This window comes from Megalobrama amblycephala, linkage group LG9 (genome assembly GCF_018812025.1).
Source record: "Megalobrama amblycephala isolate DHTTF-2021 linkage group LG9, ASM1881202v1, whole genome shotgun sequence".
NCBI classification, from domain to species: domain Eukaryota; kingdom Metazoa; phylum Chordata; class Actinopteri; order Cypriniformes; family Xenocyprididae; genus Megalobrama; species Megalobrama amblycephala.
In genome coordinates this window covers 12,718,410-12,740,524 of record NC_063052.1, presented here as the reverse complement: position 1 = coordinate 12,740,524, position 22,115 = coordinate 12,718,410, and the positions used below count along the sequence as shown (strand labels likewise).

The following is a 22,115-nucleotide window of genomic DNA, read 5'->3' as shown; positions in this document are numbered from 1 at the left end:
CATATTTAAATCAGTTCATGTGAGTACAGCGGTTCAATATTGGCGGTTTGACATGCGATCTGAATCATGATTCGACACAAAAGACTCATAACGCTCCGAAGCTTCCTGAAGCAGTGTTTTGAAATTGGCCATCACTAAATAAGTCGTTATTTTGTTTTGTTTTTTGGCGCTCCAAAAATATTCTCGTGGCTTTATAATATTAATATTGAACCACTGTACTCACATGAACTGATTTAAATATGTTTTTAGTACATTAATGGATCTTGAGAGAGGAAATGTCATTGCTGGCTATGCAGGCCTCACTGAGCCATCGGATTTCATCAAAAATATCTTAATTTGTGTTCTGAACATTGACGAAGGTCTTACGAGTGTAAAACGGCATGAGGGTGAGTAATTAATGACAGAATTTTCATTTTTGGGTGAACTAATCCTTTAAAGCATCTTGCTGGAATTCGCACTCATCTTTAGTGAACAGTAAGCTCCGCCTTCTTTGATTTGATTGGCTATCTCAATAATTTTGACATTGACGAGCGCTGAGGCAGAGCAGCCTAAAAATTTAACTTTTACTTTTTGTCATCCGAACGACAAACAGAAAAGTCCAGCAGAGCAGCATCTAGAATAGCAAATATCGGGGGGCACAATTGGATATTTCTAATTATTGGGAGACTTGTCCCCCTCAATGTCTATGGTGGTTACAGCCCTGGTCCTGATGTAATTCAGTCAAATACACAACCTACAGCCATTCCAAAAAAAAAAAAAGATAATGTATTAAAATGTATCAAAACCTAAACCATTCGCAAGTTTCACCGTTCATCAGCAGGACTGATAATCAAATGTACTACAAAGAGAGACTTCATAGAGTTTGTGTGTGATCATTTATATCTATCTGGACTCATCTGCTAAACTCTGCAGTTCCTGTCCTTCTGTGCTGCTTGGTGATTGGCTGGTATGTATAGGAATCTGTCCGTCATATTTCAGAGTAGACCTAAAGGAGGAGAAAATAGGAGAAACTATTACAGGGCTTTCATTTTTGGGTGAACTATCTCTTTAAGTGTATGAAGTGTCATTGTGTACCTCTCTGTATCATAAATGCTGTCTGGTAGTGGTTGATTGGCAGTCTCAGGCAATGCTAGGGCTAACACTGCAGCAAGCAGAGGGGTGGAGCCAAATATCACCATTGGCACAACAGGTGTGTGGCGTCCAAGCAGGTTTATTAGTGGCGCTAATACTCCACCCATCCGTGCAAACATAGAAGAAACACCAATACCTGTTTGTCTGTAGACACAAAAGGCATATCAGAAATTATTTCCACATAATGTTTGGCAATATGCTGAAATCAAGAGTGCAAGCAGCTCTTCAGTCCCACCAGAGGCTGCTTTGTGATATTTATAGTCATATTAATCAATACAGTGCTTTCACAATGCACACGGTTTCAAAACAGCTTTACAAACATGTTAAGAAAGAAACCATAGTTAGCGTGATGTAACCAGCTGATACTCGCTGGTTATGTTAAGGGGTGTTAAATTTCTGACACATGCTCTAAATGGTTGACCAATCACAACAGACTGGGGCCGGCTAACCAATCAAAGCAGAGTGTGCTTTTCAGTAGGCTGGTTTTAAAGGACCTGAAACTAAGGGTACATTTACACGACAATGATGTACTAAAAATAGAAAAGCATGCTGTATTCTGCTGCCAGGCCAGTAGTTGGCGATGTCACTTTGTAAAGAAACACAATGCGCTTATAGACTGAACACATAATACGCATGTGCATGGCATCACGATTTTCACAAACATGGAGACGATAACGGTATCATTTTCAAAAACTTGCACTTTGAGGCCCTCAATATGCCTTTGTTGTGTAAATGAACAGCCAAAGCGCATAAAAAGTTTTCTGTTTTTATCTGAAAATGGTGTTTTAAATGGCTCCTAAAAGACAGAGGGTGAAAACAGGTGCTGCAAAAATGTAAAATAATGAAAAATAGTGAACATTAAAGGGGACATATCATGAAAATCTGACTTTTTCCATGTTTAAGTGCTATAATCGGGTCACTGGTGCATCTACCAACCCAGAAAACATGAAAAACGACAACCCAATAACTTTGTTTTGGCAAGCCTTTCTCTGCAAGCATGTGAAAAATGAGCCGCTCAGATTTCGCTCCCCTTGTGACAAAGGAAGGGGATCTTATTATAATATTACCGCCCCTTAATCTGCATGTTTTCACAAGTGACAATGGTGTACCCGTTCTAACACCACGGCAAAAGTTCGAAAACTTAACTTCTTCCTGAGTCTCTCCATCAGCGTCGACTCCGGTTTGAACAATGTAAGGCTGAACACCGTTACTGACAATCCTCATTTTGGCTGCGTGAGATTCTCCAGCTTTGTTGTTGTTGAGCAACCGAAGTGCAAACTGTTAAAGCTCCGCCCTCTTCTGGAAAGGGGGCCGGGAGCAGCAGCTCATTTGCATTTAAAGGGACACACACAAAAATGGCGTGTTTTTGCTCACACCCAATTAGGGGCAAATTTGACAAGCTATAATAAATGATCTGTGGGGGATTTTGAGCTGAAACTTCACAGACACATTCTGGCAAAAGGGGCATAATAGGTCCCCTTTAAATGATGTAAACGTATTCAGTAGACCCCATAAACAAAATTATGAATTTATTATGCTGAATGAGCATAATAAATGAGCCCCCTATAAAGAAACATTGCATTATACAATGCATTATACAAAATGCATATCCTGTCCGCAAAATACATTTTATATATACACAGTCTTTGCTGTCACGCTGTGTACTATTTCACAAGCTTTATGATTAGTTAATTCTGAACACATCCACATACCAATTATAAAAGGGCGTGCACACTAATGCCATTAGGTTCATTTAAGTTTTAATTTCTCTTTTTTTCTCTGAAATGTGTCACTTTGGTTTTAGTGGCATTGCATAGATTGTAATTTTTACATTAAAGGTGCAAAAGTTCTGATGTGATTTATTTTTGTTTAATTTTTTACATCACAAAAAAAACTTTTTTTTTTTTAACAGGGGTGTGTAGACTTTTTCATATCCATTGTATATATGCTGCAAATGCAAATACCTGAGAACAGTTGGAAACAGTTCTGCAGAATAAATATAGATGATGGCAAAAGATGCTGTAATTCCAAATTTCCCCACCATGGCCAAAGCAGTTCGAATATGAGCACTGTCTGAGGGAAAGAGTTTGACATGAAAATGATGGAAACGAGAGTAGGACACAATTACGGAAGAGGATTAGGGCCAAGCAATAATAAAAAAATAAAACCATCTCGAGATTAAAGTTGTTAAATTTCGAGAAAAAAGTCGTTAAATTTCGAGAAAAAAGACGAGATAAAATTATGAGAAAAAAGTCGTTAAATTACGAGAACAAATTCGTTAAATTACGAATTTGTTCTCATAATTTAACGACTTTTTTCTCGTAATTTAATGACTTTATTCTCATAATTTAATGAGTTTATTCTCAACATTTCATCTCGACTTTTTTCTCGAAATTTAACGACATTTTTCTCATAATTTAATGAATTTGTTCTCATAATTTAACGACTTTTTTCTAGTAATTTAATGACTTTATTCTCATAATTTAATGAGTTTATTCTCAACATTTTATCTCGACTTTTTTCTTGAAATTTAACAACATTTTTCTCATAATTTAACGAATTTGTTCTCGTAATTTAACGACTTTTTTCTCGTAATTTAATGACTTTATTCTCAACATTTTATCTCGACTTTTTTCTCGAAATTTAACAACATTTTTCTTATAATTTAACAAATTTGTTCTCGTAATTTAACGACTTTTTTCTCGTAATTTAATGACTTCTCAACATTTTATCTCGACTTTTTTCTTGAAATTTAACACGTTTTTTTCGTAATTTAATGAGTTTATTCTCAACATTTTATTTCGACTTTTTTCTCGAAATGTAACAAGTTTTTTCTCATAATTTAACAACTTTAATCTCAAAATGGTTTTATTTTTTTTATTATTGCTTGGCCCTAATCCTCTTCCGTACACAATAGTGGGCACAATAGTGAAAGAAAATACTACACCCTTGGGGGAAAAAAATAAATATAAAAGACAGAAATAAATTGTAGAAAAGTGCCTCTGGCCATGTTTGACTGCTCACCTGCTGGAACAATGAGGGTAAGCAGACATGCACCACCTCCCACAGCCAGGAACACACTCTGTGGGATTCGTCGACTGCAGGGCAGGAGAACCAAAACCAGTGACCTTGCTGGAATTTCCACCAATCCAAACATGAACTGAGTGAGGTAAAGGTCTGCGCCGAGGTCAGACACACCCAGAGACAGACCATAATACACCAACACATTAACAAACCTGGAGAAACACAGAGACAAAATGTAAATTAAGGGACACCTTTAAGTGCGTGTGAAGGGCATGACTTCAAACACTGAATATTGCACATATACACTTCACACAGTCGAGTTAGAGGGTGATTCTTCAACTATGAGCATGTGGACACTTTTCACACTCTGACTGGAGACTGTCCTTGTTTTTTATGAAAGTCGTAAATTTTCACCGCAGTGTTATTTCCACCACAATTCAGATATCTATGTTTTCACTGTTATATGGTAGGGGCGCTATTACACATCTTCTGAAAGAGTAGAGAATCTCCGGATCAAAACAAAGGTGAAGAAGATGTTAAAACGAGCGATGAAAGCATTGCTTATGCACATGTAAAAAAACACAATTGTCAAACATTAAACAGCATATAAATCAAAACCGCCTAACGTTATCGAAAGCTTTGGGGGTGTTGATGAACTCGATCTACTCTATCTATGTTTTGGTCATCGTTCTGAATCTAATCATAAAAACATGATTTTCTCAGCTTTTTATTCAAAATATTGCTTTTTTTTTTAATGAAACTTACCCACATTCAATAAAGAATGCATGAAGCTAGAATTTTTTGTTGTTGTTGTTTAAAAGCAGAGGCTCTGTTCTTTCTTTTGATATATTGTAGTGATTCTAGTTTATAAAGTTTTAAATATGGATATTTTTCTTACAAAAACCCATCGCTTCACTTCAAAAGGCCTTTATTAACCCCCTGGAGTCGTATGGATTACTTTTATGATGTATGGATGTGCTTTTTTGGGCTTCAAAATCTCAGTTACCATTCACTCCCATTATAAAGCTTGGAAGAGCCAGGATATTTTTTTAATATAACTCCGATTGTGTTTGGCTGAAAGTAGAAAGTCATATACAACTAGGATGGCTTGAGAGTGAGTAAATTATGAGACAATTTTAATTTTTGGGTGAACTAACCCTTTAATATTAATGTTATTAATATGATGGATTTTCATGTATGGGACCAGGGTAAAACATTAACATAAAGGGAGTTTGAAATGTAGAAGAAGGCATGATAAAAGGTTTCCAAGACAGTTTTAATGTGACCTTCATATTACAGAAAGTACAACACTGAAGTCTAAATATATAATATATAAATGGATATAAAAGTGTAACATGTAATTTATCAAAACTATACACCTACACAGCTACTCCTAGTAATCTCACCAGATATAGAAGAGTATGAGCGCTCTCCTCCTCATCTGGGGAGTTCGGAGCAGATCAACAGCCGTATACTGACTGCGTCCTTGTGGGCCCTCGTATCGCTCCACCTGTGATAACAGAAGTGACGCTTTAATACATTGTAGCAAATGCTATAAAACATCCTGTTTTCAAAACAAACACTCACATTCGGGACAATGGGAGAAACCTTGGTAAATGCAATTAATGATCTGATTGTGTGAAAGTCATCTAGTTGCTCTGGTGATGTGAACCAAAGCTTCAGACTATCACTTCCTAAAGACTATAAACAAAAGCCCCTGGGTTGCCTAGGGTGGGGGATGGTTGTTGTCATGGTGATGCTAACAAAGCTATTAGAGATTTTATGGGATTTGAAGATTGTGCCAGAGGCGTGACGGGGAAAAAAAGCCAGAAAGAGTGAAAGCAAGTCCATGAGAAAGTTTGTGGTACCTGAACAGTTGGAGGTAAGGTGCGACCATTGACCGTAGCTGCCTTACGCAGAAGATCAATCGCCTCCTCCTTTCGGTTATTCACCAACAGCCAACGGGCTGAATGTGGAAGAACCCTGAGAAAAAGGAGGAGAGGAGAGTGGAAGGAGATTTATGTTGACAGAATGATAAAAACAGAGGAAGGGAGGAAGTTAAGTAAGTGAAAGAGAGACTTGAGTACTGGTTTTTATGTACTTTTTTATGAGGCAACTTTTATAAAGAGTCTCTGAGCCTTATTGTGTAATGTCAGATACATATACAAATTGTACCATCAATGCTTTATAGTAATTATTTTAGTAATAACTTATTATTACTATCTATATAAGATTATTAAAGGGTTAGTTCACCCAAAAATGAAAATTCTGTCATTAATCACTCACCCTCACCCTCAAACCCGTAAGACCTCCGTTCATCTTCGGAACACAAATGAAGATATTTTTAATGAAATCTGAGAGTTTTCTGTCCCTCCATTGACAGTCTACGCAACTACCACTTTCAAACCCCAGAAAGGTGGTAAAGACATCATTAAAGTAATCCATGTGACCCCAGCGGTTTAACCTTACTTTTATGAGTGCTTTGTTTGTGCAAAAAAACATAATTTACCACTTTATTTACAAAATATTAATCCCCAACGTGAGTAATTAATGACAGAATTTTAATTTTTGGGTGAACTATCCCTTTGACATTAATAATATTGTTAATAATAGTAATAATAATAATGTCCTGTTCAAAAATAAAACTGATTTAAAACTATTTGTTTATCCTCTTTTAAAAATTAAACATCAAAATAAAGTTACAATAACTTAATATAAATAATAATGTAACGTACAATTAGCACAAAAAAGTTCCCACAAAAACATGAAGCAGCTCAACTGTTTACAGCATTGATAAAAAATAATAAATAACTAAATCAGCATCAGATTTCTTAAAGGGATAGTTCACCCAAAAATGAAAATTTGATGTTTATCTGCTTAACCCCAGAGCATTCAAGATGTAGGTGACTTTGTTTCTTCAGAAGAACACAAATGATGATTTTTAACTCCAACCGTTGCCGTCTGTCAGCCGTATAATGTGTGTCAATGGGAACTTCTTTTATAAGAGTAAATAAAACTTGCTTAGACAAATCCAAATTAAACCCTGCGGCTCGTGACGACACATTGATGTCTTAAGACACGAAACGATCGGTTTGTGCGAGAAACCGAACAGTATTTATATAATTTTTTACCTCTAATACACCACTATGTCCAACTGCGTTCAGCACTCGGTTAGTGAGGTCTGATCACGCTCTGACAACTGAAGTAATGTCTCGCACTCATTGAAGTATATGTGCGAGACATCACTGCCATTGTCAGAGCGCAATCAGACATCACTAACCGAAGTGCTGAATGCAGTTGGACATAGTGGTGTATTAGAGGTAAAACACAAACCGATCGTTTCGTGTCTTAAGACATCAATGTGTCGTCACGAGCCGCAGGGTTTAATTTGGATTTGTCTAAGCAAGTTTTATTTACTCTTATAAAAGAAGTTCCCATTGACACACATTATACGGCTAACAGACGGCAACGGTTGGAGTTAAAAATCATCATTTGTGTTCTACTGAAGAAACAAAGTCACCTACATCTTGGATGCCCTGGGGGTAAGCAGATAAACATCAAATTTTCATTTTTGGGTGAACTATCCCTTTAAGCAACATGTGACACTGAAGACTGGAGTAATGATGCTGAAAATTCAGCTTTGCATCACAGGAATAAATTACATTTTAAAACATATTAAAATACAAAACAGACATTTAAAATTGTAATAATATTTCATAATATTACTGTTTTTACTGTATTATTAATCAGCATAAGAGTGAGCATAAGAGACCCCCAAAAAATATCAAATTATTTTATATTCACTTGTTAACTTGGTGTTGTCTCACCAGATATAGAATATGAAGAGAAAGCCTGGTGCAGAGATTGCAATCTGCAGCTTCCTCCAGTCTCTGATGAGATAGGCCACACCCGCCAGCAGCATGTAGCCGAAACCAAAGAAGTAGTCGGTGAAGATGCCGGCCAGCATCCGTCTCTGTGTGCATGTCCACTCTGTGCCTGTGGAGGGAGGTTAAGTGTTTGGGGGTGGTTGGGATTGGGGTTTAAGGGCTCAATCTAGGGTATTTAGGTCTATGGCAAAGAAGAAATGAGTTTATTACTGTTGGCATATAAATATGTCAGCATCACATTGAGCAAGAGTTTGGTATGTGAATTTGACTTAAAATATCATGTAGTGTTTACTTAAAATATCATCAGTGTCTTGCTCAAGGGCACAATAACAGGAGGTTTTCTTGATATAAATGACTAGAGAGTTACTCCAGAATGCCAAAGCTCACCTAGCACAAACGCATTGATTATCACACCCGACACTGACATTCCTATGATGAAGCGCAGGGTGACATAAACGGGGAAGTTTGGAGCGAAGGCAGCGGCCACACCAAACACTGTCTGAAGGGCTAAAGACAAGAGCATGGCAAACCTTCTCCCACACCTTACAGAGAGAGAGAGAGAGAGAGAGAGAAAGAATGAGAAAGATTTGATGAGAAATGTTGGTGGATGGATGGGTGTTTTTTATCATACAGTAGAGGGTTTGATAAAATTATATATAGGGTGGATTCGGGTAAATTTGAGCATCTCAACATTAAATAGTGCCTCGGTTTTCCTTAAAAAGGCCATATTATGGCCTTTTACTAGGGTGACCATATGCGCCATTCTCCCAGGACGCATCCTGTCCAGGATTTCTAAATTGCCTAAAATGGCTTGAGCCCTTGCCACTTTAATTGTGAAAGTGGTCATATCGATGTGCCCCCGGAACGCGATTTAGGAACACGATTTCTACACGGAGGTCTGTGCAAGCCACTGTTCTTATTGACATTCTTCATGCAATGCATTAAAATGTTGTCGTATTTGCAATGCTTTGACCGTTCTCTGTAGATCCAGCCTTCTTGCAAGCCACGATCGGTTGATTATTTATAATGCATGCTATTGGTCAAATTATTTTTCAGTCGTTACCTTCTGTAAATATGAAAACAAAACCAAAACTGGGACTTTTTATGCAACTTAGAAATCCTGGACAGGACGCGTCCTGGGAGAATGGCGCATATGGTCACCCTACTTTTACTAAGTCTTGGTTTTGTTTTTGGGCTCTACTAGAACAGGTTTTCATGATTGAATGTTCAAAAACACCTTATTTTTCACATTTTTGACATTGTTGCAGCTCCTCTCTTCCCAGTCTGTCAGTAACACTCTGTTTAGTTTCTGTTCTGTCTCAATGAAAGCCCCGCCTTCTGAAAAGCACAATGCGCTCTGATTGGTCAGCTGGACCAGTGTGTCAACAGCTGATTGGTCAACAGCTTCGAGTGTGTTAGAGAAATGTCCCGCCCCTTACCATAACCGCGAGTTTCAATAAACTACTAACTAACTCAACCAGGCCCTTAGGCGGGAATTATTTAAAAGGAATATAGTCGCCTTTATTTATATAGCGCTTTTTACAATGTAGATTGTGTCAAAGCAGCTTTACATTGATAACTGGTACATTATTTTGGCTGCACAGCAGCTTTTAAAGAATAGTGTCAATGCAGGCAGATCAAAGCACTGTTGAATATCAAATTCAAGTCAAATGTCAAGTGTCCCCAACTAAGCAAGCCAAAGGCAACAGCGGCAAGGAACCCAAACTCCAACAGGTGACATCAGGTGGCAAACAGGTGTTAAAATGGAGAAAAAAAAATGAATATAGTGATGTGTTCATTCCAGGAAGAAACTCAAGACTACAATGGAGCGTTTCAGGAGTTCAGGGATTTGCAGACCTTTTTCATGCTCAAACAGCAACATTACACAATAAAAAAAGTGAAAATGTAAAAAAGCATAACAGGTCTTTAATTCACCCCAAATAGCAGTGGTTCTCAATTTTTTTGACTTCAAGGCCTCACTTTGTCCGAAGATGAATGATATGTGCATCTAGTACTTCTGTTGTAATAAGAACAAGTAAATTCAAAAATATGCTGTCGGTAGTGTTTTCAGTAGCACTGTAATTAAGGTTATGTTAATATAACAACTTTTAAATCATAAGACTTATTGGGGTCAACTAGACATTTGCAGAGGTCTCATAGCAGTGGTCCTCAAACTTCCTCTATAGCGTATACAAAGTATACAGACCACAAAGTTGGAAACAGTGATGTGTATTTACTTTCTATGAATGCATAAATAACTCTAGGCAACATGCATTTGACATTAAAAATGTATTAAATGCGCTGAGGGCATTTAATGCAGAAATAGTTGAATGGAAAGAACAAAGAAAAAGAGAGAGAGAGTGAGCTATGAGCAGGGCATGACTTCTGGTTTCCCTCGGGTTGTTTAGGGCTGAGTGAGCACATGTGAAGTGTGAGGATGCATATACCTGTCTGCCATTGCTCCAAACACAACAGCTCCTACCAGCAGCCCCAGCATATAGACAGACGAGCCCAGACTGTTTAGACCTGCCTTGTTACACACCAGATCCCACTGCACAGATAAACACACAAAACACTAATATTAGCACATGAAAAATCATTACTGGCATTTCACGATTTATTTTTGATTTGTTTGGGGGGTGTTCTTGCACTTGTTTGCTTTGTTGCAAATCTACAGATTATTTACAGTTTAGGATACTAACTGACAAAGAAAAGAGGCATGTTCACCCAAAAATGAAAATTCTGTCATCATTTACTCACCCTCAGTATACATTTCTCTGTTCTGTTGAAAACAAAGGAAGACGTTTTGAAGAAAGTCTGTAACCCAGCCACTTTGGGCCATCATTGACTTCCATAGTACTTTTTTCCTACTATGGAAGTCAATGGTGGCCCAAAGCAGCCTGGTTACAAATCCCTTTAATATTAATATACTACCTTACAAAGTCTCTTGTGCTCAGAAAGGCTGCATTTTTTTAATCAAAAATACTGCAAAAACAATAATACTGTGAAATATTATTACAATTTAAAATAACTGTTTTCTTTTTTAATATATATATATATAAAGTAAATTATTCCTGTGATCAAAGCTGAATTTTCAGCATCATTACTCCAGTCTTGAGTGTCAACAGGATCCTTCAGAAATCATTCTAATATGCTGATTTGCTGCTCAAGAAATATTTCTTACTATTATCAATGTTGAAAAGCGCTGTGCTGCTTAATATTTTGTGGAAACCTTTATACATTTATTTTTGTTCAGGATTCTTTGATGAACAGAAAAGAACAGCATTTATTTGAGATAGAAATCTTTTGTAACAATATAAATGTTTTACTCTCACTACTGATGAATTTAATGAGTCCTTGCTGAATAAAATAATTTAAAAAAAAAAAAAATAAAATAATTTCTAGAAAAAAATCGTACTGAATGTTTAAACGGTAGTGTATAGGCTATATAGATTATATTTTGGTTATATATTTGTTATAGATTATTATGTAACAAAGATTAGATAGATAGATAGATAGATAGATAGATAGATAGATAGATAGATAGATAATCTTCGGAATGCAAATTAAGATATTTTTGTTGAAATCCAATGGCTCCGTGAGGCCTTCATAGGGAGCAATGACATTTCCTCTCTCAAGATCCATTAATGTACTAAAAACATATTTAAATCAGTTCATTTGAGTACAGTGGTTCAATATTAATATTATAAAGCGACGAGAATATTTTTGGTGCGCCAAAAAAACTAAATAATGACTTATATAATGATGGCCGATTTTAAAACACTGCATGAAGTTCAGAAGCGTTATGAATCAGGGTGTCGAATCAGCGGTTCGAAGCGCCAAAGTCACGTGATTTCAGCAGTTTGGCGGTTTGACACGCGATCCGAATCATGATTCGACACAAAAGATTCATTACGCTCAGAAGCTTCCTGAAGCAGTGTTTTGAAATCGGCCATCACTTATAATAAGTCGTTATTTTGTTTTTTTTGGCGCACCAAAAATATTCTCGTCACTTTATAATATTAATATTGAACCACTGTACTCACATGAACTGATTTAAATATGTTTTTAGTACATTAATGGATCTTGAGAAGAGGAAATGTCATTGCTCCCTATGAAGGCCTCACTGAGCCATCGGATTTCAACAAAACTATCTTAATGTGTGTTTCGAAGACTAACGAGGGTCTTACGGGTGTGGAACGGCATGAGGGTGAGTAATAAATTACATTATTTTCATTTTGGGTGAATAAATATATATATAAATATTAATATTTGATGTATATATTTGTTAAATATATACATATATGTGTGTGTATTTATATATACATAATAAATATACACAGTACACATATATATTATGTAAACAAACTTTTATTTGGATGCAATTAATCGCGATTAATCGTTTCACAGCAATAATATCAAATAATAGTATATTTGGGTTAAATATATGGGTCAAATAATATTTATTGTGCCCATTTAAGAAAATAAAAACGGCATTAAATTGCTATTTTTGGAAAATGTATAGCGCGTGCCCGTGTTTACCTCAGTGACAGTGGTGCTCTGGAAGATCTCGTGGCTGTACACCCATCCTGTCTCACAACTTGAGTCGTTCTTTCCTGAAACTACTGTGCACGAGTCCGCATGCTCTGGCAGAAGGGAGATGCTCAGATTCACATTTGAAAGGTTGGCGGCGGTAAGGGACCAGTCCTCCATCCTCGAACCCCGACAATGGTGGGGTGGCGTGGCGCCTGTGAAGACGCTCGCCATCATGTGGAATGCGAGAAAAATCTGCGGCAGACATATCCACACATACAAAAGCTTCTGGTATCTCCCAAAGCCACCGACTGTGGCCAGCAGCTGATCGAAATGCATTCCCGACCTTGAAAAAATAAGTCTCGAGGAAAATGAGCCTTCACACCCCCATCAAAATACAGTGACCAAGTGTACAGATCAGAATGAATTTAAACGCATGCAAAATTAAAAATCATTATTTATTTATTTTATCCTGAGGAAAGCTCACAGAAATCAATAGGCTAACAAATGTTTACGCAGCACGTGCCATTGTATGTTGTTGTTGTTGTTAATCAACATCATCATCTTAGGAACAAAATGATATTTTGGGTTTAAAAAGAAGCTCAAGCAAGTCCTTCCCCCACCTGTTCAAGACAAAACAGATCATTAAAAGCCAGAAATGTCAAAATGAGTTGATGTCCACTTTCCAGCCGTCTTCTTTTTCCAAGGCTCGCGACAGATCTGGTTTGACTGTTCGGAATCGCCACACACCCCGCGCGCTCCGCTGTTACAAAATCCTGAAACAACGAGAAAGGCTGGAGCAGAACAACATCGTCTGGAATGGATCGAGAGCAGCTGCTGTGTTACTTTTACTCATTTGACCAGAAACGATGAAGAACATAAAGGATAACCAACAATGTTACATTGAGCTGAATTGGCTGATTAGTTTGAAAATCCTTTTTAAGTTGAGCTCGCGGCTGGTGAAGTCTGGTCTAAATGGGACACGCGCATAATGAGACTGTAGAAGATCAAAGCTCTGTGGTAAATTAGTCCCACGCGACCCACTAGTGCACCTTACACGGGAAAAACAACCTCCGGGTGAAAACAAGACATGAGGTGACTTGGACAAACAAAAGCGTGCCTTCAGAAATAAAGCTGCTTTTCAGTCCAAATGCAAGAATTACTTTTGAATTGCAACCTTTATATTAAACGTTAAAACACAAACAAGCAACAGCAAAATTAATAACAGCAAACTTTATAATGGATGTACACTCTAAAAAAAAAAAAACAAAAAAAAAAAACAGCAGTTGGGTTAAATGTTTGCCCATCCTAGTAGTTTTATTTAACCCAGCTATTGTTTAAAAATTACATTATTGCTTGCTTAAAATGAACCCAACATATGTTGGAAATTAACATTTATTAATAAGTTTAATGAATAATAATTAAACAATAAACATTTATTAAATTGCTTATTAAAAAACGGCTAGTTCCTGTCCTTGATTCTGATTGGTCAATAGCTGTGTTTTATTCATGATAAAACACGGCTTCAGCAACCACTCTTAGCAATGTAAACTGTTTGTTCTCAATTGATATTGTTCATTGAAGCTTACTGTATTATGTAGAAGAGTATTGTGAGAAAAAGATCAAGAGAGTGAGTTTATTACCTGCATTCAGATTTAGCATTTTCCTTCAGGTCAGTCCTATGTTCATAATAAAAATCTGTTTTAATGCAATATCTTGTCCTTTTAACAGTTAAGGGGTTTTCCCGTGACTGACAGCGCTAGTCAAAGCATTTGTCAGTTGCGTCTTGTTCCGTGTTCACAACAATTCAGTCTTTTCAATATAAAAGTTTTCGCTACTGACTGACACACTCTTAAAGACAGTCTTTGCCGCCATCTAATGGCGTAATAATGTAACTTCTGTTGCGCTTCACGGTCAGGGGCTATTTTTTCTGGCGGAAGGAAGGCTTTTAGTGATTTTACTTCATGAAAGTTGCATTGATACATATTTTTTGGCTTTAATATTTGTATTGTGTGGCAACCGTTTTATAAAAGCAATAAGGTACTTGAGGCTAGTGCTGTATCATGAATAAGTCACGGCTGAAGGGGTTACTCTGCTTTGCGTCATGCCTAACAACGCCCTTCAGCCGTGAATTATTCACGAATACAGCACAGCCTCTCGTACCTTATACCTTAAGTAAGCAACTTAATAAATGTTTACCTTTTGATTAGGCCTATTATTGTTGCCTCTAGTAATTATGAGTCTGATTTTTAATATCCAACATACATTGGGTTCATTTTAAGCCAGCCATAAATTTTTAAACAATAGTTAGGTTAAATAAAACTGCCCAGCACGTTTTGCAAACATTTAACCCAACCACTGGGTTAAAACAACCCAGTCACTGGATTTGTCCATCTTCAACCCAACTTTGGTTGTTTTTAACCCAGCATTTTTTTTAGAGTGTAGCTTACAGACATTTTTAGAACAAAACAACTTAAGTGTCTTCAGTGAATACCAGCTTTTTGCATTCTGGGAAAACAAAATTTAATTTTAAAAATCTGTACACGAATGCAAATATCTTTAAGGAGGAGCCTAGTAGAAAAAAATAGTCAATCAGCTGTTCATAGAGAACTAAACATCAATAGAAATATAGCAGTCATAATTAAAAAACAAAACAGATTTTATACTTCAAAGATTATCATTTTAACACAAACTATTCACCATGACAGGTGTTATAGAAGCACAAAACCCAACAAACGTATTTATGTTGTGACAACGTTGCTGCTACGTTCTGTTTTCATTATTGCAATAGTTTGTGTTGTTCTCTATGTTCATGCAACGTGACAATAAATTTAAGATGCAAGAGGGCTATATAGCAATAATGTTAAGCAATATTCAGCAACTGTGAGGCAGACGACCTTCTGAATACATTTCAAGTTGCTCTAGCAACACACAAAATGGCTATTAAACACATTAAAATATGAAATGATCAGTATTAGATTATCTAAATTTAATTCTTAATCACATGCATGTCAAAATTTCATGCCCAAGATGTATAAGATTATCATCATTACCAACAAAATGAAACGTGAAGTATCTGCATCCAGCTAACTTTTTATTTGTTAGTCTTGCGGAGATGCCCAGCTGCCCCAGTGACTCCCAAGGTTTGATCATACAGCGATTACTCAGCTGCTAAAACATGGCCTTCACTTTCTGATGTCTGATGTCCTGGTGAGCTTGTTTTTTGAGCAGAACTTCACTCTCTACACGCTGTGAGGCTGACATGGAAAATTTCAGGCGCCACATGAACAGAAATGGCTTCAGTAAACATGACCATTCAATGCTTTTTATTAGATTTAAATGAGTCTCTTTTGAGTTGACACAGTAGTACAGCATGTATTTAATGGCCATAAGCTTTAACAAATAAAAAGTTGTCTTTTAAATGTATTATATCAACTACTAGAGCATCATCACCTCCATTTACCTTTTTGCAGGAGGATCATTTGTTACCTGCCATTTAGCAGACACTTTTTCCTTTGAATATTCTCAGTCTTAACCAGGCCTGCAGCACTATAAATGCATTTTATAAGGCCTCACCAATGAACTAAAGCTTAAAGTCGTCATAACGGAAGCTGCGATAGTCTTTTCTTCCCTATTTGTGACGTATATCCGAGTGAAACGGATTCTCGAACAAGAGAAAATGCAGGGCGGGGCTTAATTTTGTCCACGGGGAATTGATTGGATGGTTGTGGTTTGCTATTGGTCGATCTCATGCACATTAATTTTGCACAAATAACTAATTTATAATAAATGCTGCAATATTCCATAAAAATAAGAATTGTCCATTTTGATTTCATGGTGACTGTACAGATTTTTAAAACGTATATATAAATAGCACTATTTTAAAAACAAAGAGGAAGTTCCAGAGGGACCCTATAGTTTGAAATGTTCTTCCAGGTTTTATATATTTTAAAATAATTTTAATGCTCTGCTTATTTTTGCTCAGCTAATTAATATGAATTTGATCTTTTTTTATTTGTTAAATATTTATTACTATTTAGCTTTAAATATGAACTACATTTTTCCCCTATTTCTCAGCACAAGTACAACCCATCTAAAACCTTTAGAAATGACAATAACCCATAGAAATGAAATGAACACAACCCAGCATCCCATCATGCATAGCGCGCGTTGCGTCATTTCCGTCAATCTTGAACATGGAGTCGAATGGACTGAAGCTGAATTTCTGGGAGAACGGACCGAAACCCGGTCAGTTTTATTCATTCCCGGGTAGCAGCAGCGCGGCTCCATCATGTGGACCCATCAAACACACACTGTAAGTTCAGCACGACCGCTCGGTTCTGTGTTTATCAGCCGGTAAAGTTGTGCTTTCGATTTGCCTTTTTCTCTGCTGCATCATCATGGAGGAAAGTTGCTGCTTACCCCGGAATGTTGTCTAATATATACATTTTACCTCTATTTGTTAAATTTAAATATACTTTGAATATAATTTATATCTGTTTTTACTCACACTTGATAAAGTGAGAAAGTAAGCGTTGAATGGTCCAGTGATCTGTTAGCCTGTTAGCAATAATGCTAATGATTAGGCAAATATCAAAACCGGTGTCTTTTTAATTAATAGACTTATACAGTATAGTACAATAGTATATAATGAACGTAATTGTGGACATAAATGAGACAAGTAATAAAAAACCCTCATAATAAAAACAATAATTGAACTAAAATACACAATTTATAAATCTATAGGGTGAATTCAGGGTGATTGGGACACATTTTGCTGTTGAGATGAATTGGAAAAAGTATATTGGAAAAAGTATCCCAATCAACCTGAATTCACCCTATTATCCAGTTAATGCATAGATGCAAGAACACATCAGATATTACAATATGCAAATGTGAAAGTTGTGAACTTAAAGGGTTAGTTCATCCAAAAATGAAAATTCTGTCATTTATTACTCACCCTCATGCCGTTCCACACCCGTAAGACCTTCGTTAATCTTCATAACACAAATTAAGATATTTTTGTTGAAATCCGATGGCTCAGTGAGGCCTGCATAGCCAGCAATGACATTTCCTCTCTCAAGATCCATTAATGTACTAAAAACATATTTAAATCAGTTCATGTGAGTACAGTGATTCAATATTAATATTATAAAGCGATGAGAATATTTTTGGTGCACCAAAAAAAATAAATAAATAAAAACTTATATAGTGATGGCCGATTTCAAAACACTGCTTCAGGAAGCTTCGGAGCGTTATGAATCTTTTGTGTCGAATCATGATTCGGTTCGCGTTTCAAACCGCCAAACTGCTGAAATCACATGACTTTGGCGCTCCGAACCGCTGATTCGACACACTGATTCATTATGCACCGAAGCTTCATGAAGAGTGTTTTGAATCGGCCATCACTATATAAGTCGTTATTTTGTTTTTTTGGCAAAAAATATTCTCGTCGCTTTAAATATATATTGAGCTTAATTTTTAAATATGTGTTTAATGGATCTGAAGAGGAAATTATTGCTCCCTACGGCCTCAAGGTCTTACAGGTGAAGATTAACGGGTCTTACAGGTGTGGAATGGCATGAGGGTGAGTAATAAATGACAGAATTTTCATTTTTGGGTGAACTAACCCTTTAAGTACTAATACGATGGTACATTTTAGTTAGAATATTAATGATGATGTTCATACATATACACCATCATTTAAGAGTTTGGAGTCAGTAAATTATTTTTTTTAAAGAAATGTATAATTTTATTCAGCAACGACATATTAAATGAATCAAAATTACAGTAAAGAAATTTATAATGTTTTAATTTCATTATATTTCAAATAAATGCTGTTCATTTGAACTTTATTTTCATCAAAGAATGCTATATATATATATATAATATATATATATATATAATATATATATATCCGTTTCCCCAAAAATATGAAGTAGCACAACTGTTTTCAACATTAATAATAATCAGAAATGTTTCTTGAGCAGAAAATCAACATATTAGAATGTTTTCTGAAGTATCATGTGACACTGATGACTGTAATATTTCACAATATTACATTTTTATTGTTTTTTTGATCAAATAAATGCAGTCTTCTTGGTGAGCAAGACTTTCTAAAACGTTAAAAAATCTTTCAGACCCCAAACTTCTGAATGGTGATGTATGTATATTTATGCTCAATTTGATTAATTTCCAGCAACCCCATGGTAACGGGCACGTCAGTGCTGGGTGTGAAGTTCACCGGTGGTGTGATCATTGCTGCTGACATGCTCGGCTCCTATGGGTCCCTGGCGCGTTTCCGCAACATCTCCCGACTCATGAAAGTCAACAACACCACCATCCTGGGAGCCTCAGGAGACTACGCTGACTACCAGTACCTTAAACAGATCATTGAGCAGATGGTGTAAGTACACACACGTTTGGTTGAATACTTTGTCATTGGTACGCGAATAGGTTGAAAACTCTGTTTGTTTTAGGATCGATGAGGAGCTTCTTGGAGATGGACACAGCTACACACCTAAAGCCATCCACTCCTGGCTCACACGGGTCATGTACAACCGCCGCAGCAAGATGAACCCCTTGTGGAACACAGTGGTCATTGGTGGATTTTACAATGGAGAGAGGTGGGACAGTTTCCAGACGACTGAAAGTCAGCATTAAACAACATTCACGACCCGCCAGACTTATTTAAGAGTGAAACATAAAAAAATAGGGAGGGACTTTGATTTTATCTTTTGTGAATTGGTCTCTAATTGATTAAAAAAATAAGAGGGATTGGTGACGTGAAGTTTACATTATTATAAACGATTACATTTTGTTGAAACGATGAATAACATGCACAATAAATTTAATATGTCATAGGTCAATTTTATTTGTATAGCGTTTTTCACAGTACATAGTTTCAAAGCAGCTTTACAGAAAATCATGATGTTAATAATACAATCTTAAATTTCATCAAAAATGAAATTTCTGTCATTAATTGCATTACTCACCCTCATGTCGTTCCACACCCGCAAGACCTTCATTCATCTTCGGAACACATATTAAGATATCTTTGATGAAATCCAAGAGCTCTCTGACATAGACAGCAATTTAACCACCACTTTCAAGGCCCAGAAAGGTATTAAAGTCATCGTTAAAATAGTTCATGTGACTGCAGTGGTTCAACCTTAATTTTATGAAGCGACGAGATACAAACGTACATGTATAGCTTTGCATGAGTGTGCTGTGTGTATGCAGATAAAGTTAGATATAAGAACTGTGCGATAATACAATTACACTTTTGTTATGCTATATTCAGTTATACAGCTGATTTTTTGCTCTATAGTTTATATTGTTTTACAAGAGTATTTTGTATGTATGCAGGTAAAGTAGGATGTACTATATATCAAACTTTTAATATGTCGCTGGGCGATAATATTAATACAATAACACAATAATACATACCAAATAATGTGAGTGTACTGTATGTATCTGGTTAAGGTTGGATATACCTATAATAGTTGTGTAATTTGCTATTAATTTGTTATTAATTTGAGTTATTAATTCAGTATCTGGTGATATTGAGAATTATGAAACCTGAGGTTTTTCAAGTTATAACAATTTGGTGTAGTGACAAATATGGTACTAAAAATAATTAGGCTTGTCATATACAGTTATATAGTAAAGAGAGACCAATTTGATTTCATGATGGCATTAATTGAGTGTTATTAAAGTTTTACTGAACACATTTTTTTTTTCTTGTTTCTCTCTTAAGCTTTCTTGGTTATGTGGACAAGTTAGGAGTTGCATATGAAGCCCCAACAGTAGCAACAGGATTTGGTGCTTATTTGGCTCAGGTAGGTTTTCTTCTTCTTTTTCCCCCCCATCAGATGCTAAAACCCTTATCCTGTGAACTTATCGTATGTGCTTGTGTTTTTGCAGCCCTTGATGAGGGAGGTGCTGGACAACAAGGTAGAAATCACAAAAGATGAGGCACGAGCACTGATAGAGCGATGCCTTAAAGTGCTGTACTACCGTGACGCCCGCTCATACAACAGGGTAAGACACGCTCTTTATTCTTTCAGCTTATTGTCCTTCATGAAAATATCTCAGGTGCAACATTTCATTGTATGCGTTTCAAGAAACAGAAAATAATGTGTTCTTTGTTCTTGTTCTAGCATGAAATCGCCATTGTAACAGCTGATGGTGTGGAGATTATTGGACCACTGTCTTCTGAAACAAACTGGGACATTGCTCATCTGGTCAGGTAGGCTGAAATTAATGATGTTTGCTTACAATTTATGGTTTAATAGACATTTATGGATATTTATGATAGATCAATAAACTCTGATATGAAGTATCATAACTGTATAGGTTTCTACAAATGTTCGAATTAGTATAATATACACACTTTTGTTTGGGGTCAGTAAGATTAAAAAAAAAATGTTATTTAAAGAAGTCTCTTATTCTCACCAATATTGATTAAAATACAGTAAAAACAGTAATATGGTGAATTTTCATCATTACTTCAGTCTAACATGATCCTTCAGAAATCATAATATACTGATCTGCTGCTCAAAATACATTTTTTATTGTTATCAATGTTGAAAACAGTTGTGCGGCTTTATATTTTTGTGGAAATCGTGATGTATTGAATGAAAGCAAAACAAAATCTTACCGACCTCAAAACTTTGAATGGTAGTGTATTTTGTTGGATATGTATGATGTATATCTCAATGTACATATTTAACATCACAGTTAAATCATGATTGCTGATTCATTTTATTGGCCCACTAACTGCTGTTTGTTTTATTGCAGTGGTTTTGAATGAATCCTGTTCTGCTGAGCCTGTTTTTGTCACATCATCTTTGGATATGCTCTTAGTACCACCAGATCACTATTATATTGCCAAGATTACTGTTAGACTTGTTTCTTGCTCTTTTGTTATTCATAAATAAACTTAATAAAGTTGTCTACTGTGTCCTCATTTGTCCTTTTTCATGTATAATTAAATAGTTGGTAGATCAAATAAAGTTTTTATATAGATGTTCAAGAATGCAAATTAATTTATGACTTGCAAATGTAAACATTTGAGTTTGTCATGTATTTTACATTTTCAAATTCTGCTGATTAGTCACCATGGTTTTTTTTTTTGTTTTTTTTTTATTTTTCAAATTTGCAAAAATCAAACTAATGTTTTGCATTCTATGCCATAGTTTTCCACCAAAAATGTTTATGAATTTGTTACATTAGTTACATTGTAGCTGTTCAATTTTCAACTTCATTTTTTCCCCAAAAAAATATATAAAAGAAAACCTATAATTTGATGAAAAATCTAAATATTTATTGCAAATACTTTGTGACTTTTTTATTCCACTGCAGGCTCAGTTGGACTAGCATTACTTATTCGGACCACAATTTACCACGTTTTTAAAATTACCTTAAGCACACTGTGACTGTACGTAATTTTGTGACTATATACACAAAAAGGGATCATAATATACAGCAGCTACCTGTGATTAAGAGGAGCACATACAAAATTAAGTTTATACTAAA

The 22,115-nt window shown here is 35.9% G+C and overlaps 2 protein-coding genes across 3 annotated transcripts; one reads left to right on the top strand and one right to left on the bottom strand.

The window, feature by feature from the left end:
* Positions 1-358: 358 nt before the first annotated feature.
* On the bottom strand, positions 359-13,834 carry si:dkey-166k12.1 (solute carrier family 22 member 13). Of its 2 annotated transcripts, XM_048201631.1 has the most exons (10): positions 12,585-13,830; positions 10,490-10,593; positions 8,430-8,584; positions 7,983-8,151; positions 6,024-6,138; positions 5,562-5,665; positions 4,156-4,367; positions 3,096-3,204; positions 1,075-1,275; positions 359-985 (listed from the first exon to the last, which is right to left on the bottom strand). In XM_048201631.1, exons 1-10 carry the CDS (start codon positions 12,912-12,914, stop codon positions 883-885), a joined length of 1,602 nt encoding a protein of 533 aa, XP_048057588.1. In that variant the 5' UTR covers positions 12,915-13,830; the 3' UTR covers positions 359-882. The 2 variants fall into 2 exon arrangements, with proteins under 2 accessions (XP_048057588.1, XP_048057589.1); XM_048201632.1 differs by lacking the exon at positions 359-985 and having other exon boundaries at positions 1,086-1,275; positions 3,096-3,200; positions 12,585-13,834.
* A 2,898-nt stretch (positions 13,835-16,732) lies between these two features.
* Positions 16,733-21,531, top strand: psmb4 (proteasome 20S subunit beta 4). Its single transcript, XM_048201630.1, has 7 exons — positions 16,733-16,890; positions 18,775-18,981; positions 19,055-19,201; positions 20,335-20,416; positions 20,502-20,618; positions 20,738-20,826; positions 21,378-21,531. The coding sequence occupies exons 1-7, from the start codon at positions 16,772-16,774 to the stop codon at positions 21,388-21,390; spliced, it is 774 nt and encodes a 257-aa protein (XP_048057587.1). The 5' UTR covers positions 16,733-16,771; the 3' UTR covers positions 21,391-21,531.
* Positions 21,532-22,115: the final 584 nt, after the last annotated feature.

Coding starts and splice junctions, on each gene's coding strand:
- si:dkey-166k12.1 (XM_048201631.1), bottom strand. CDS start 12,914: ATGCATTTCGATCAGCTGCTGGCCACAGTCGGTGGCTTTGGGAGATAC. Junction 10,594..12,584: donor AGAGCACCACTGTCACTGAG/GTAAACACGGGC, acceptor TTATCTGTGCAG/TGGGATCTGGTGTGTAACAA. Junction 4,368..5,561: donor CTCATACTCTTCTATATCTG/GTGAGATTACTA, acceptor GTGTTTCTCCAG/GTTTGTTAATGTGTTGGTGT.
- psmb4 (XM_048201630.1), top strand. CDS start 16,772: ATGGAGTCGAATGGACTGAAGCTGAATTTCTGGGAGAACGGACCGAAA. Junction 18,982..19,054: donor CAGATCATTGAGCAGATGGT/GTAAGTACACAC, acceptor TGTTTGTTTTAG/GATCGATGAGGAGCTTCTTG. Junction 20,417..20,501: donor TTGGTGCTTATTTGGCTCAG/GTAGGTTTTCTT, acceptor GTGTTTTTGCAG/CCCTTGATGAGGGAGGTGCT.